This window comes from Echinops telfairi, unplaced genomic scaffold (assembly GCF_000313985.2).
Source record: "Echinops telfairi isolate 266 unplaced genomic scaffold, ASM31398v2 ScPeMD7_3533;HRSCAF=4204_0, whole genome shotgun sequence".
Taxonomy (NCBI): domain Eukaryota; kingdom Metazoa; phylum Chordata; class Mammalia; order Afrosoricida; family Tenrecidae; genus Echinops; species Echinops telfairi.
Genome location: NW_022107431.1, coordinates 20,049,565 through 20,067,153, shown reverse-complemented (window position 1 = coordinate 20,067,153; position 17,589 = coordinate 20,049,565). Strand labels below are relative to the sequence as shown.

At 46.8% G+C, this 17,589-nt stretch overlaps 1 protein-coding gene across 1 annotated transcript in view; it reads left to right on the top strand.

Moving 5' to 3' along the window:
• LOC115871021 (SAM and SH3 domain-containing protein 1-like) overlaps positions 1-17,589 on the top strand; it is an 88,486-nt gene that overhangs the window by 40,246 nt on the left and 30,651 nt on the right. The window contains exons 3-4 of the mRNA XM_045294569.1: positions 7,685-7,735; positions 7,871-7,920. Coding sequence (XP_045150504.1) covers positions 7,685-7,735; positions 7,871-7,920 — 101 coding nt within the window. The remainder of the gene's footprint in view (positions 1-7,684; positions 7,736-7,870; positions 7,921-17,589) is intronic.

The window sequence follows — 17,589 nt, the reverse complement described above, 5'->3', positions numbered from 1 at the left end:
TTTTTCTCTGCCAAGGGCCATTTGGATATTTATAGCATCATTGGGGGCCCATGCAACATGATCAGCTTCAAAATTTGCCTGAAATATTTGGCCAAACATTTGATCAGCTCACCCCTGATGTGATGGCTGTTGCAGCCCTGGTGGTGTGGTGGTTACTATGCGTTGGCATCAACTGGATGGCAGTGAGTTTTCACGTGATGGCTGGAATTGCATCTCTTGGGTGGCTGGACATTCCCCACTCCTGCATTAGAGCACTCTTAGATCCCAGTTATCCCTGTATGCAACCCATGGTGACAATGGTGACAAGTTGGGCTGTGGTCCCCAAGGTCTTGAGTTTGAAACCAGTAGGAGCTCCTAGGGAGAAAGACGAGGCTTTCTCCTTTCCATAAAGAGTTACAGTCCCAAAACCCCACAGGAGCAGTTCACCCTGTCCTATTGGAGCTCCATGAGTCAGAACTGACTTGATGGCAGGGAGTCTTGTTTTGTTTTTGCTCCATTTGGTCACTGCTAGTGGCCTAGTCAGGAACCTTGGTGGCATCATGGGTTATGTGTTGAGCTGCTAACCCTATGGTCAGCAGTTTGAAACCCCCAGTCACTCCTCTACAGGAAGATGAGCCTGTCTGCTTCCCTGAAGATGTACAGCCTCAGAAACTCACAGGGGCAGTCCGACTCTGTCATCTCAGGTTCCTATGAGTTGAAATCATGTCTGCTCCTGCTCTGTGTACCCCTTCACTCCTGCCAATGAGGAAGGGAGTGTGTCCAGCCAGGCTGCCCCCTTGAAGGCCCTTTGGATTTTATTGGGGGGAGTTAGGCTAACCCCCAGTTTGCAGTGGGCCTGATCTGCAGGAATGTACTCCCGATTCCTTCCGTATAATGTTCTGTCTTCTCTGTCAGGATTCCTTACAAGCCTGGAGAATGCAAGTCTTGTAAAGGATCGTGCCTTCTTTGTAGCTCTGCCCATAGAGCATCTAGGGTGAAATATGTGATCCATTTCTCGGGTAGGACCTCAAGGCTTGCATTTCGTGAAATAACTCAATTCTTAGATCAATGTTGTTTCACCACTTTGAGTTCTTTCCCCCCTTTGTATCACTTAAATTAGCACTCTCCTCTTGTTGTATTGTGTGCCATTGCATATAGTTTTGTGATTGTGAGGTGCTATTCATTCAGCTGGTCCTTGTTGCAGCCATCATGTCCATCCATCTCATTCAGGATCTCCCGCTTTTTCACCGACCCTCCACTTGACCAAGCACGATGCCCTTGCCCTTGGAAGCTACCTTCCATAGCTTGGTAAGCTGCCTTCAATAGGCCTTGGGAGATGCCAAGATCTAATTAGATGTGTAGCGGATACTTAAAGAACACAGACAAATGCAGCAAAAGTCCAAATTATTTTACTCCAGAGAAGTAATGATCAAATTGACACTTGGGGTTTTTGCTTCTCGTTCCTTCTAGAGATCCACTGATCTGTTCATTATTGACTGTCTTTAAGGTGGTGGTTTGGGGGCTAGCCATCATCAGCTATGAAAAAATAATTTTCCCGGAAACAAACCTCTCTTCTTTGATGTGCTGAGGGAGAGTACTTTTCCATTTACTACCACTCATTAGAAAAAAAACCTGTTCCTTATCAGGACACAAATCTATGTGCTCCACAAACAGGACCGACGTTTCTTCTTTGGCAGATGAAACACTGGGTGAAATGCAACATGGAAAGATGTAAAAATAAGAATGGGGTTAAAATGGCCAGGCCTTTGCTGATCCCCCCGCCCAATGTTGATGCACCATAGCAACATTTGCTTTTTAAGTTCCTGGTGATGAAAGTTGTCGATCTTTTTGAAAATCTTTGTGGAATTGCTTTTAAATAAAACAAAACGTTTTCTTGCCATTTAAGTCATATATCATGTAATTCAGCACATCAGTCATATTAAAGAAAGTTGTACAATCATCACCATAATTAATTGGTTTTTCTTTATCAGTGCAACCGTGCAACCCTAAAGTCAACCTTAAATCAAAGAAGCCATGCAATTACTTACCCAAATCCATGAAATCCCAGGCAGAAATTAATACAAGAGGGAAAAGTCATGCCTCCTGGCAAAGTGATTTGATTCAAACCAGGCAGATTAACCTTCATTCCTCCACAGTCTCTCCTGCAAGGGACTGTGCCTGGCTTTAGAAAGCAGTGTCCTGGACAGAGGCGCTGGGGTCTTGTTCACTGCTCTGTCTTTACCACCATAAATGGGCTCGGGCACAGAATCATGCTCAGTCAATGGTTTCTGTTGTGGAAACTATGTTTCATATTGGACAAATCTGCTGCACAAGACCCTTGAGAGTGCCACTTGGAGAGGAAGGCCCCCTGACCCAGCTGTGATATTTTCATTTGCCTCGTTTGCATGTGAACGTTGGGCAGGAAAACCAAAGAACGGCTGCGTTTGAATTATGGCGTTGGCAAAGGCTATTGAAGTAGGGTGGATTGCCAAAAGAGCAAACAAATCTGTCTTAGAAGAAGTACCAGCAGAATAGTGCTCCTTAAAAATGAGGATGGCAAGACTTCCTCTCACACACTTTGGACATGTTACCAAGAGAGACTAGTCCTGGGAGAAGGTCATCATGCTTGGTCAAGTACAGGGGTCGGTGAGAAAGAGGATGACCTGCACAGGAGATGGATGGATACAGGGGCTGCAACCATGGACTCACCGCTCAAACATGATGGCAGTTGTGAGGATGGTGCCAGGCTCAGCAGTGTTTCGTGCTGTTGGACATCGGATCGCTAGGAGTTGAGACTGATCCAGTGGCAGCTAACAGCAACAGCAGCCTGGTGAATCCTGGTCAGGAGGGCATTTATAGTTAGGGAGTTGGGACTGTTCTCCCCATTCCATGCAGTGGATAGTGAAAGGTTAGTTAACAGCCCATTGTAATTCACCAAACAGTCCATCTGTGTTGGAAGAAGTGCAGCCAGAATGCTCCCTGTGAAGTGAGGGTGGTGAGACTCACACATACTTTGGACATGTTTTTAGGAAGGTTTCCTTCTTGGAGAAGGGCATCGTGCTTGGTAAGGCAGGAGGTTGGTGAAAAAGAGGAAGCCTCTCAACAAGAGGGGACCCGACACTGTGGCTGCAACAGGGGCTCAAACATAACAACGATTGAGAAGGCGGTGCATGACCGGACGGTCTTCGATTGTGTTGTTCACGGAGTCGCTGTGAGTCGGACCGACAAGATGACACCTTGCAGCCACCACAGCCCCAAGTTCTTGAGGATTCGGCACTTGAGCTCCTAGAACTTCCTGAAGGGCAAATGAGGGTGTTTTGTGGTTTTCTTTTTCAACGACTATAAAGAAACATTTTTTTCTCTTTTCCTTTTCAAACATTTAAAATGTGGGAGAAGGGGGTCTGGTCTAGAAATGAAGAACTCACCCATCAGAATTTCATAGCACAGGTTCATTTGCAACAGGGGCAAGTCAAGTCAAAGCCAAGAGTAAGTTGCGTGTAAAAAAAAAGAAAAAAAATTTAAATTAGAGCTTGTCCAGAACTTTGTCTCATTTACCTGTTATTTTGCAAAGGCGTCTCCTGAGAAAGAAAACACACTTTGCGAACTGGCAGGCAGGCAGGTGAGCACTGCTGAGAAGTCTTCTTTTTAAAATAATTTGATTGGGGCTTTTACAGACTTTATAACATTCTCTACATCTATTGTATCAAGTATGTTTATACATGTTGTCATCATCATTTTCTAAACATTTACTTTCTGTTTGAACACTTGGTATCAGCTGCTCTTTTTACCCCCCTCCCCCCAAATGCCACATGACCTTTCCCCATCAGTTGGAGCCTAGTTGCCTGTGGTTACGGGAACGCGTTAGCCTTTTGTGGACAAGCATCTCTCTCCTTTGCTCCTTCTCCTTCCTGTACCTGACACAGAGGAGAACTTGGGGCCTCTGGTGGGCTTCCTCTCTGTGTTTGGAAGAGGAGAGGGGCTTGATCCTCCTGTTTTCTCCAGTGTCAAGGGAGGGAAAGGAGCAGATTTCCACAAGAAAGTGGGAACCAAGTTGGAGCCCGGATGAGAACACAGTACTCGTTTTCCCGATCGGTCCTCCGTCCTGGGGGGGGAGGGGGGGGTGTTTTGTGTTTTTAAACTGCTGTGTATCATACGACATGCTGGGGCCTTTAAAGTGAAATGTATTCCTTCAGCCCAGACTGTAGCTCTGCAGTGTGACTGTGGTTGTCACATGCTGGACCAGCAGGTGACGAGAGCACACTTGTGCACGCATGGCGTTGTTAGCTTTTGTTTTGGAAAGCCACGGCCTCCATCCTGAACCGCTCGCTCTTTTGTTGCTTCCATGTTAGGCCCAATACATATTGAGGGAAATAGCGTTTCCAGAAATTGTCCGACTTAGCAAGAAAGGGGTGTGAGCTTTGCTCTCCTGTAATTCTTTGCCATCTGATTCCTTTAAAGAAGCCAAACTATGCAGTGCTTTCCTTTAAACCCTTTTTAGTCATAATACAGTGGAGATGATTTTCATGTGGACCTTCTTTAAATCAGCATGAAATGCATGCATGGGTTTTTATTTAAACAGATTAACAAACAAACAAACAAAAACCCCTCAAACCTAGCACTGCCACAAAGTATTTTAACACTGGCACAGTATTGTTGAACATTGGGGATGCAATTTGTATTATTCTTACCAAATTTAGTCTTTGGGACTTAATATGTTGGTCTAGATGAGGTCTTTCAAATGTGTTCTCATGAACTTATACAACTACATGTGTATACAGGCAGTCCCTGGGTTTTAAGCATCTGACGTATGTGCAACCCATAGATACAAACCAGCCCTGTGAAGCCCACTGTACCGAAGACTATTTTGAAATGAAAACAGTAGTTTGTAATAGCAAGCAAGTGCTACTTTGTAATGTTCATCATCATAACTTATTATGACTGCATCACTATGTTAAGATGGTTTAGAATACGTGGAAGTATTTATTTAATATTTTTGACAGTATACTAAGACACATGTTTGACTAGCTGACATGAAGTGTGAACTGTACCTTCCCATTTGCGTGTACATACAAATTCAACTTAAAGACAGATTTAGGAACAACTCATTCACCATCTAGGGGCTGCTGTTGCTAAAAATCATGGAATTTAGTAATGGCATTTTTTTAAGGCAACCTGGACCTGTCATATTTAAAAGAAAAACAGAATTAACACATAATTATGTGATTATCAAAATGGAAAAAGGATAGATTATTCTCTAATATTTCTAAAAGTATTAGCTGTTGTTTAAATTCATCGTCTAATCCTCCAGATATTTCCCATGCATAAATGTGCACACACATACAATGACATAAAGCACACGCAGAGATGCATGTGGCGGCACGTTTATATCCTAATTACGTTTTCACCATTATGCTGCATTAAGTTAGGGAAATGTCTTTAGGAGTTTATATATTGATGACATTTATTATCATAAACTACTATATCCATGTGCCTCATGATGAACAACCTAATCCATAGGTTAAATTTCATGCTTCCTCCACCCCCACTTTCTAAAGAAATCCTAGTCAATTGCTGACAATACAACATGTAGTTATAGGTTATTGGGATTGGCTGCCAGCATTTTGTGTCTCAAGTACTTTTGGAACCTCAGATCTTACGTGGACGCATATGAAGGAAGGCTTCGAATCCAATCTGTTGTATAGTCAATGAGCATGTCGTTCTCAAACCCTGTGATGATATTACACACCGACTCTTCACTTATCAACCTGGTTCGCTTCCAAAGAGGTGGTCGTTGAGTGAAAGTCAGCGTTCTGTGAAAGCTGGAGTGTGACATAGGAAATCACAACGCATCGGGGACGACATCATCGCACAACGGCCACATCTTCGAGTCGTGGCCCAGCCTGGTTGACTCATAACGCTAACCATCACAGCCAAGACTCTCCTCTTCACACCTTGCCATTTGTTACTGCCACATATACTTTGGTAATGCGCCCCCCCCCTTAAAAAATGGTTTGTAGGCTTTTTCTTTTTTAAACTATTGTTGCACATGTAAAATGTGAGATAGCCAGAGAGCTGGTAAGGGAGGAGAGAGTGTGTTTTTACACGTGGAGATAGTAGTCAGCCTTTCCTACTGAATTTGTGGTTGCCCTCAATTTTGGAATGTGTATCTTCATGTTCTGTTGTAACACTGAGGTGGAACATCTAAACTTGATGACTGTAATTCTTTCTCCAATGATCACAGAGTCTTTAAATCTAAAGAGGCAATGTTTGGTCAAGATTGAAATATCACAGTGTTTCAGGCTATACAACTATTATCTGTCTTGTTTCAAATTTTCAAATGTTTTAGAAATTTTCAAATATAAAGAGAGACATCAGTATAATGAACTCCCAAATACCTCTGTGCTTCAGCAGTACTAGCTGTAGATGAAAGATATGTGTATACAGCTATATTTATGATATATACATATATTTCATCTATACCTCCCCATGCATTAGCTCCACCTCATTTTCCATCAGAGAAACTCTAGACCCACATCATGAACTACACAATTTTTGATGGGATATCATTCTCACTGCAGATATGGCCTGGGACGAGGTGTGAGTAGGTTATCAGTCTATTAAGCCCAGCCCAGGAAAACACATTTTCCTCAGATGCTTGTCCCAAGTCATCCCAATCTCAAATTTCTCCATCTCTGCATATCCATTTTTACATCCTGGAGTCCTGTTACTGTTTATGTGTATAAATAAGACACAGTATACTTATTTTGGTATTCCATGCTACTTTTACAATTCAACAAGACTTAAAACCATTCGGTGTTGTAGTTATGTTCATGATGAAGTGGTCCTCTTTCGCATCGAGTATGATGACTTCTTTTTTTTAAATCATTTTATTAGGGGCTCATACAACTCTTATCACAATCCATCCATACATCAATTGTGTAAGGCACATTTGTAATTCATTGCCCTAATCATTCTCAAAGCATTTGCTCTCCACCTAAGCCCCTGGGATCAGCTCCTCATTTTTGTCCCCTCCCTCCCCACTCCCCTCTCCCTCATGAGCCCTTGATAATTTGTAAATTATTATTTTGTCATATCTTGCCCTGTCCAACGTCTCTCTTCACCCACTTTTCTGTTGTCCGTCCCCCAGGGAGGAGGTTGCATGTAGATCCTTGTAATCGGTTCCCCCCGAGTATGATGGCTTCTTAGGACTGTTAAGACAATATACTATCAGCGTTGCACCTCCCAAAGGCATTTGGATTGTTTAGGCCTGTGTTGCTCAGTGCTCTGAATACATCTAGAACATTACCATCAACTTGGAGCTGTAGCTTAACTAAATGATACGCCGAACACTGATGGCTCACAGTGAATCCAGTGCCCCAATACACTCAAAAGTCCAACCAGAGAAGGAGCTCAGTGACTTCAGTCTCCTTCTGTTAGATTGTGCTCTGTGCTTCAGCACTAAAGCAGCGTCAAGCAGGGAAGTGTAGGGAACAACCATTGAAGTTCAAAAGGCCCGAGCTCTCGGTTTGAAAAGGCAGTCCCCTTTCCAGGGGTGGGGGGTGGGGAGTCTGTTTATCTCCACGCCTGCCTCCTCCCCTTCGACCCCGTGTCTCCCAAATCCTCCCGACTCCCCTTACACACAGATTTGTCTCTCTGGGACATGCCACGTTTGGAGGCTCATGAAACCGCATCTGTTCTCTTTTAGGGGAAACCTGATCCCAGCCCCACGTCACTTCAGCTGCGGCCCCAGATTGAAGTAAGCACAGTGACTTTAAGCATCTATTTCTGCTTCTGTCTTTTTCCACGTTTGTTTTTTTTTAATGATATTCTGTCCAAGTCAGATGAAGCCCCTGGCTCGGGCTGTACTGACGCTAAGACCCTTCTCTTCCAGGAATCGCTCGGCTTCTGTAGCGCCGTGTCAACGCCCGAAGTGGAAAGAAAGTAAGTACCCCGTTCCTCGGGCCCCCCACATTGGCAGATCAGCATTCCCCCGAAGGCGCCCTTGAACGTCACACCGATGGACTAGCAGACTGCATGCGTGGGTCCTGCTGCGCCTGCATCATCCTAGCTGGGTATTTTATAATATTTTGTAAGTCCACTGGTAACAGCGATAGAATCTGGGGAGTGTTCCTGGTGGCGGCTTGCCTTTAGGGGAGCGAGCCCCTAACTCGGTACCCGGGGGCGAGCCTGGCAACGGAGAAACGGCAGCTAAGTGGACTTGATTCCTGTAGGGTTTTTCCTCACGGAGGGTGAAAGTCACAGAGAAACGGGGCATAGAAATAAACGGTGTGCAGAACCAAGCCACCCTGGCCAGCTCTTCCTCAGAGCACCCCGCTTGGGTAGGTGACCTTAAAGCAGAGTGAAGGCACGCCATCTAAGACAGCAGCCGCTCACTCACCCTTCTTGTCACAGCTAATGGTGATGCTTCCCTGCTTGGACTTGGACTCTAATTCTACTCTGTGGTAGGGAACTCTATGTTAGAGCGCCTCTTTCCAGTATCTCTCGTGGGCAGCTCGGAAAGAGGCAAGCCAGCAAACCCCAAACGAAAGGGATGTTGTTTCTCCCCTCCCGGCACCTTCTCGTTTACTACTGTAGCACGCTGCGATTTCCCTAACGTGTCCTATTTTTGATCTTCAGAGGTAAAAGAAGTTTTAAGAAAAGCCCAAATCTCTAAGCACACGTTTCCCCTGGCCCAGCGCCACTTGCCCAGTTTCATGCCAAGAGAAGCAGAGAAGCGGTTCAGGAATGAAGAATGTCTGGAATGAAAAGCACACATTGGGAGAGCGTGTGTACTTGTGCGTGTGTGTGTTTACAGCACAGCTCTGCCTAATCCGTCCATGTGAGTGTGCTGTTGGCACGGGGGCAGCTCCGAGGAGGGATGCCTGCTGAGCCAGTAAGCTACACTGCTAAACACAAGCACGGAGGAGCGGTAGAGGTAGTGAGCCAAAGAAAACCACAGGCTTTGCCACTCAAGGTCAGGGAGAATGTGCCAGTCCCCTTCACTCTTGATGCATTGTCGCATCCCAAGAACTCAGGGATGTGGAGGCTAAAATGGACAAGGGTTTGCGATGGCTTTGAGACTTGGAATAGGCGGCTGTGTGGTAGAGTCCCTGAGGGGTGCCAACTTGACAACGTCAGCTGCTAAATGGAAAGTTAGGAGTTCAAATCCACCAGAATGTCTCAGACGAAAAAACCTAGCCATCTCCTTCCACAAGCTCCATCACGGAAAACCCCGGGGCTCACTGCTTTTGATCTGCCACCACCGAGACCACTCTGAATGGGAGCCGACTCAGCAGTAGCTGGTTTGATGGTGGAGGGGGCCAGATGCATGGAGCGAAGAGGCTGTAGGGTCTCGGACTGAGCTGATGGCATAATTCAGTGTCGATTCAAACCAGCACTCACGTGCCCTCTAGCCCTCCAAACTCTTCAGAAAGCAAGACATGTTTGTCTTCCTCCCTCAGAGGAAGTGACTCACCCGATTTGTTCTAACCTTAGTTGGTTACCCTCACTTGTGGGAAGTCATTCTTTCCATGTTTATGCCCTCTGTTTAGTAAAATGTGGCGTGGCTCTTGTGGCTGAGAGAGCAACTGGCAGCTTCCTTAGAGACAAAAAAATAAAAGGTACAGAAGCACACACATATGCACATGTACACAGACATAGGTATAAGCATACTCAGCCGCACACCTACAAATACACCTGAACATACACACAGCTTTTTCTAACATACGGGTCATACTCAAGTTTCTCTGATCCCCCAGTAATATCTCCTGACAACTTTTTTGTTGTTGTTCAATCACTCACTGCATTTATTGCTCATGTCACATCTGTCACCTTTCATCGGAAGGAACGTCTGTAGACTTTCTTCCTCTGCCATGCTGTAGACTTTTCATTGTTCCAGTGTAGTTGTTTGACAGCAGTCCTTGGTTGGGTCTTGTGTACAGTCGGGCCCTGCCCGTCTGCTCTTGGGCAGCATCTTAAGAGCTGGTCCCATTACTGGGGGTGACCACTGGATCCTTTGGTTAACGTGGTGGCTGCCGGGTTTCTTCTGAGACAATCTGCCCTTAGGATTTAAGCAGTGCCAGGGTAATCTGAGACTGTACTTATCCTATCGACTCAAGGGTGCTCACGTTCTCAGTCTTGCTTCCATCAGACATGACTGCGAGCGTTGCACGATGACGAGACACAGCCTTCAAACCACAGCTCCCTGCCGTCGAGTCCACGTGGACTCAGAAACCCTATGGGACAGGATAGAATTGTCCCTGTCAACTTCTGAGCTGGCAACCCTTGACAGGAGTAGAAAGCACCGTCTCTCTCCCGAGGAGTGGCTGGTGGTTTCGAATTGCCAACCGCAAGGCTCACAGCCCAATGGGTAACTACTACGCCACCAGGACTTCTAAACCAAGATACTGATGATAATGTTGGTCGAATCTCCAGAAAAATTATGGGCTTCTCTTGACCGTTGTTGCTGTGGCTCATTTTGTTTTAAAAAATGAGGTGTCATTCTTGCTTGGGAGCCTAAAACAAATCACGATGTGAATAGGTTTGATGTAGTATTTGTTACACAATTTGTACTCTTTGCATTTGAAAATGCACATACATTAAAAGCAAAGCCCTGCTATTTTTCGATCAGAATGCTTGTAGTTGGATATTAGAGCCCTGGAGGGTGATCTAGCAGCCTAGTTGGTTACATCTGGTTGTCTGCTAAAATAGTAATGGTGTGTCAGGAGTGCTGTTTTATGGGCAGAACCTTTCTGCTTTTTGTTATTTATTCAAGAGGCAAGAGAAGTCAATAAACAAGAGTGGACAGAGCCTGCAGCAGCTGCCTTTAGAAGCAGAGTTGCAGATGGCATAGAAAACATAGAAAGTTGAGACCCCCAGATTTCCCCCAGTTGTCTCTGGGGTGGCGGGGGTGGGGGGTGAGGGGATGGGGTCGGGATTGGGTGCGTGTCATCCCCTTCCTTCTCTCCCTGTTCAAACCTGCTCTAAGGAACTTAGGTGCATTCTGATGCAAATGTCCTTGCCTTTGCACACTAGACAGGGAGGTAGATAGGTGGGTAGAAGGATGACTGGTGGGTCTATGGTTTGGTGAGTGGATGGGTGTGTAGATGGATGGATGGGATCTAACTGCTCCTCTATTCATCCTTCTTTTTTAGAATCATCGGGTCCCTCCTTGCACGCTCATTGAAAGTATAACAGAGGCCTAATGAGCTTTTTCTTGAGCCTCTTCTTTTTATGTCTGTGTACATTGCTTCCTGATAAGACTCCCCGCTTTATCTTACCTTTCTTGGATTGGTGCGAATTGGCCCAAAAATTGAATGTCCTTAACTTTTCTGTAGTAGGCTCACCTTTTAGTTGTGTGTGTAGCATGTAACAGAGTGGACAGCAAAGTGTCTAACAAGTCAACCTGGGGTCAGGATGGATTTAGAGTCCTTCCTTTCCAGGAAGCTCACCTGTGGATTTCTGAGTGTCTCGGTAGAAAGGGGAGCAGTCTTAGATGAAATATAAGCCCAGTTGCTCTAGAATTGAGAGTCCTGAGCGTTTCCCCTGCTTACTTTGGATATGTCGTCAGGGAAGACCGGTCTCTAGAAAAAGCCGTCGTGGTCGGTGAATACGAGGGTCGGGAAAAATGAGGAAAACCCTAACTGAGCTGGGCAGACACAATGTAGAAAACAATGGATGCAAACATTTCAACCGCCATGAAGACGGGGCAGGAGCAGGCAGTGTTTCATTGCGCTCCTCAGATGGCCAGAGCCAACCCAGCAGGACCTAACAACAGTAGACAGCGTCTGTGGGGTTTGTTTATACGCACTGGCCATCGGACCGCGGACAGGGGAGATGCTGACAGGTAATGTTTATTGAGGGCTTATTACATGCCAGAAATCGATCTCAACACTAACACTTCTGTAATACTCAACACAGTTCTATGAGTTTTGGTATAGTACTGCATGTACAAATGCAGAAGTGGAGGCAATGGGGAGGTTAGTGTGTTGCCTGGGGTCACACTGCTGATAAAGACAGAGCCCAGTTTGAGAACTCTTGCTCTTAAACTCTATGCTAGTATTCTAAAGGGGCGGTTCTCAACCTGTGGGTTGTGACCCCTTTGGGGGTCAAACGACCCTTTTACAGGGGTCGCCTGATTATGACAGTAGCAAAATGACAGTGATGAAGTAGCAACGAAAATAATGTTATGGTTTGGGGGTCACCACAGCATGAGGAACTGTATGAAAGGAAGGCTGGGAACCACTGTTCTAAAGGGAACAACGAATGGGTTCAAGTCTGCTGTATACACACATCGAGAGACTGTTGGTAAATGGGGTCCATTCGTGAAGAATAAATGGCCACAGTTGAAACCACACCCCAGGGGTTCTTTTGGAAACGTGAGCAAGTTTGACTCTCCTCCCAGTGTAAACCACATCTCATTTCTGTATCCATGGTGGCTGGGAGGTCTAGAATAAATCCCCAGACTTCATCCCGGCCAATATTTATAACCTCGTAGGTACAAAGTCTTTCGCCCGAGTTGAGAAGTCCCTGGTTTAGTGTCCCTTCCTGCCATTACTTTTGCTTCCGCCTGAACTAGTGTACAGTGAAGAAGCCCTCAAATATCTGCCGTGATGTAAGAGGAAGATAAATAAGAGAATGCAACGTCGATAGAGCCTTTTTTCTGTGCTTGACGCAAATGGGGAGAAGGGAGCTTATCCGTGTTTCATGCTCCTCTTTGTCCCGTTTGGGTTTCTGCTCACATCCGTTCCGCCCTGCAAGCTGATGACTCTTTAGATGGTGCCGCCCTCCTTGCCTCCCCAGCGGCCTGGGCTCGTGGGTCCAGTTTGGGTCCCCCTGCCTGGCTGAGGCCTTCCTGCTGTCTTCTCTGGCCTGCCCTCGGCCTCCCCGACCACCGCCTTCTAGGCCCCTGCTCTCCGGGCAGGGTGAGGCTCCTGCACTCGGCCAGGCTGGCCATGGGCCCTCTTGGCAAGATGGGCCTCTGAAATGGTGGGCTGCCTGCCCCTCACTCGTGGTATGACCCAACACTCACATCTTCGAGAGATCCAGGCCACACTAAAACCTCCACGCTTGTGCTGACCCCACCCACAAACCTTCTCTCATCCACAGAGTTGAAATGGAGTGTTCAATTATCTGTTGCCAGCCCCTTCCCCAAGTTTTACTTTTACGATCCCAATGGAGTGCAGTTGGGTGCCCATGGCCTGTGTGTGAGCACGTGAATGGTTGCGTGCATATGTGAGATAGTGTGGCTGTTGAAGAGTGATTGTGTTTGAAAGAATGTGTGATTGAGTGTGAGTCTGAGTGCATGTGGATGAATGTCAGTGTGCAGGAATGGGTGTGGTTCTGTGTGAAGAATGTGTGCATGTGAGTGAGAGTGTAAGCATTAATGTATACATATGATCATGAGAAAGTAGGTGTGAGAAAATGAGTGTGAGAAGGAGAGTGTTTGAGAGAAAGTGGCTTCTCCCCACCCCACACCCCCCTCCCACCCCCGCCATTTGAACTCTGGCTCGTTTACGTCTCTATCCTGATAAATAGAGACAAGGCTGACCGGGTCATTGCATCTCATCTCGCTTGGATCCAGAATCAGTTCTTATGGACGCAGCAGCCAAGGGGTCAAATGAAACGTTTCATGGGGTCCACCTGCTGCATAAGGCCCCTTGAATGTCGAAAAGCAAGGATGTTACTTTTGGCACTAATGTGGCCCTGACCGGAGTCATGGTATGTTCCGTTGCCTCAGAGTCATAGACATTGAATCAGGAAGAAGTGACGAAGAATCTATGCCTTTGGATCATGGTGCTGACAAAGAATATTGAAAGTATCATTGAACTACCAAAACCAAAAAGAAATCGGTCTGGTGTCTCATGTATTTTGGACGTGTTAGTAGGAGAGACCAGTCCCGGGAAAAGGACACCGTGCTTGGTCCAGTAGAAGGGCGGTGAGAACGAGGAAGACCCTGGGTGAGGTGGATCGACCCGGCGGCTGCAGCCGTGGGCGCCAACCTGAGAACCACTGTGAGGATGGTGCGGACCGGGCAGGCGTCCGTTCGGGTGCGGCAAGGGTCGCTGTCAGTTGGAAGCAAGGCACTGGCACCTAAAAGATATCCCAGCATTCCCTTGAAGGAATGGAGAGAGCATGCTCATTTCTTCTCTATGAAAATCATGCGATTCTCCCAAAGTCTCACTGGACTCTTCCCTGCTAACTACAGGACATTCCCCCCTCGGAACTTGCTTTTCTGTAGAAAATGTTCTTTTTGAGACAGGGCCTCAACAACCACCCAACCAGGGCTTCCTCCCACTCACAGCTCCTGGGAGCACTTGGCCCTGCTGACCTGTCCTGGGCTCCCGCTTCTCTCTCCTGCCCAGTGCCCAGGACACTGCCGCTGCCAACGCCTCCTCCTCGCTTGCTGCCAACACTTTGCAGCGCCTTTTTTTCTGCCCACCTCTTCCTATGGGTGTTCCCTGAGCCTAGTTCTTACAGCCAGCAAGCTCTCCCCAGAGGGCCATGGCACCCAGCCACACTTACATCTCCTTTATTATCACTTGCAGTCACTGATGTTGTTGTTGTCAGTTGCCTGGGCGACTCCTCCAACTCATCCAGATGTTGTTTCCATTTGCTGTTACATTAGTGTGGGATACTAGCACTGAGGGAAATAAAACAGGTATGTACAGAGGGAATCTGGAAGACTAGCATTCCATGGCAGGAAGACCGCCACTCTGGTACTTGGAGATATAGTCCCGAGTACATTTTCCTGCGGTAGTCTATCATTTCCACAGTTTCTCCCCATAAAGTGAGCAAATGGTTGATTCTATCTCCCTATAGAAGCAGACATACCCATTGGTTCTATTTCTTCCCACTGCAGCACCCAATCCCTTTCATACCTTCCTCCAATAGTGGATGGGCATAGGGGGGACTTTATCCTTCATGCTTGAATTAAAAACGTCTACCATAAGCCTGAATTGTTGGCTATATTAATTGGATCATGAAGTTTTGCCTTGACAGCTTTTAATGTATAGAAAATAACCATGTTGCCCATGTGACTCTTGAATTTTATATATAAAACAAAAGGGGGAATTGTGGGAAACAGAAAATTTTCTCCCAAGTCCTCTCCCCCAAATATATGTTAGACACTGCTTGCAGCTAATGGTAAATGATTGTCAAGTTACCTCCCTTAAGGCAGTCAGTTGCCAGACTACTGCCTGGTCCCACCACAAGTAGGACCCACTCCCTGCTGTTAAGGACCATGGGTTACTTCTCCCTAAAGGCTTGCAGTCATGGTTTGGTTCCTGTAGGGTGGGTTTACACCCTACTGATAATGGTTCCTATAGTGAGCCAGAGAACAGGTCAAACCGGCTCAGTGACATCCAAAGTTAAGCTGCCATCCTGAATCTAGGATCCGCCCATCTTGTCAAATGTGTGCCCCCAATCCCTCCCCTTCCTATTGTGTGGATACCCTTAGATCACTCCCCCTCCTATTACTGTATTACCCTGTAGCACAACCCTTTCCTGTGATGTATGTCCTCACCTGTAATTAGGGGCTTGCACATCCCCAGAGAATATAACAGCCTTGGTTAGCAATAAATATCTCTCTCTCCACGTGGACCACCACGTGAGGCTGCGGTGAGCATGTCACTATGAAATGTGTCTGACTCCATTATTTCAATCTCTCTTCTCTCTCTCACGCTCTCTGTGACTTTACTATAATCTTTACTTATTATCGCTGTGCAATTGCGCCTGCCGGACCCGTGATGATGTCTTAGGGGCTGGTCACCCTGACACCTTAGCGCCTGTGGTTGCAGCCACTCTGCAGCATCTCGGAGATGCACCTCTTTTCCTGTGACCTTCCCACGGTCACTCATAGAAACCTTGTGTCTAACAAATGTGCAACACACACAGCCCAGTCTTGTGCCCTCTTCTGGATGGGTGAAGCGTTTGAGCCCATTGTTGTAGCTCTCATTTTCACGGACCAAACCTTACCCAATGTGCGGTCTTCTCTGGGGAATGATGTCAACTGTTGATGTGCCCAATGTCCACAAGCTGAAGTCTCACTGTCCTTGCTTCTCAGGAATGCCCAGGCTAGGCCTCTCTTAGACCATTTGGGTCCTTCTCGGCCGCTCATGGTATAGTCCATCTCCTTCACCAGCGCCACCCTTTGAAGTATCCTGCCCATCATCACCCATGGTGATGCTGCCTTCTGCTTGTATCTTAGGAAGAACAGTGGGGGCAGTATTGCTTGAATGCTCTTTGCTAGCTCGTGAAGAGAGCATTCTTGGGTCTTACCTGGAGCAGTGAAGATGAAAAAGAGGAATCAAGGGAAACATTATGCAAGGAGAGGCAGCCTGACTGGACACTAGAGGCTTTGGATTTGAGGGAGAGCAGCAGCGGCTTGGGATGCTTCCAGGGGGGAAAGCCTGAGTGAGGAGCAGAAGGAGGTCCTGAGGCTGCACATGAGAGAGGATGGTTGGAGAGCACAAAATTCCGCCGCGGCACCTCTAAGTTTGGGCTTGGGCTTGCCTCTCTCCTTAGGAATCCCAACCCCCAAGATTCAGCCCAACCCCCCTTACTTGCCAAATCGTCCAGGCCTCTCAACGGATAACCCAAATGCTGGTCCAGACTGGGCCTGCTTCTTTCGCAAGTGCCTCTGGGGGTGTCTGGAATGCCTGCCTTCCTCTTCTTGTGCTTCTCTAGTTCCGCCTCTTAGGCTGTTAAAAACATTTCCTCCAACTTCCATTTTAAGGATGTCTTCTCCTGGGACGCTTTCTTAATCTTTCCACAAGCTGTCGTCTCTTCCTGCTTGCCGACCCTCAGAACCCTTTGCAGGAACCCAACCTCGTTCTCTCTTAAAAAGTATTTCGTGAAAGCTAGCATGCCTTTAGCTCATGCCACAGACACGCGGTCCAATGATCTCCACAGACTGGACTCATTCCCATCACCAGCAGGCATGATTCCACGTCTCTTCACGTTCTGTGAGATTGTCATCATTGTCAATAGCACATTCCTTTTCGTTGCATTATTCCCGTGCTGGGTACTATATGCATCTGAATCCTTTATATTATCTTATCACTTAATTCTTCCTAAACCTTTTGAGGTATGTCCTCATTTTGGAAGTAATTATTTTGCCTACAATTCCAGAGCGAGGAAGTGCTAGAGACAAAAATCCCCATCCACTCTGCATGTCATTGAGTGCTGGCTTGCCCTGCCTAGAAATAAAGTCTCTGTGTTCAAATCCAGGCTTTCTTGGGCGGATCACGGGCAAGCTCCTTAAACTTTCTATCTATAGTGTCTGTGACTATAAAATGAAGAGGATGATTATCGTACTGTCCTCTCACTGTGGTAGGCTGAGTCTTCCAGAGATACAGAACCAGGCACATAGAGAGAACTTCATATCAAAAAAGACATTTCTATCAAGGAAGCAGCCCAGCCTAGGTCATGGGTCAGATCCTGGCCAGAGGCGTCTCCAGACTACTACATCAGCCAGCGGATGAAGCAGGATAGCAGCGTGGGAAGACAGAGTCACAAGCATCTCAGGTTAGCTGGAGTATGGCAGGGCGCCGATAGCTCTCAGGGCGGGCAGGCCACGTGGGCCACTAGCCTCAGAAGCCAGATGCAGGT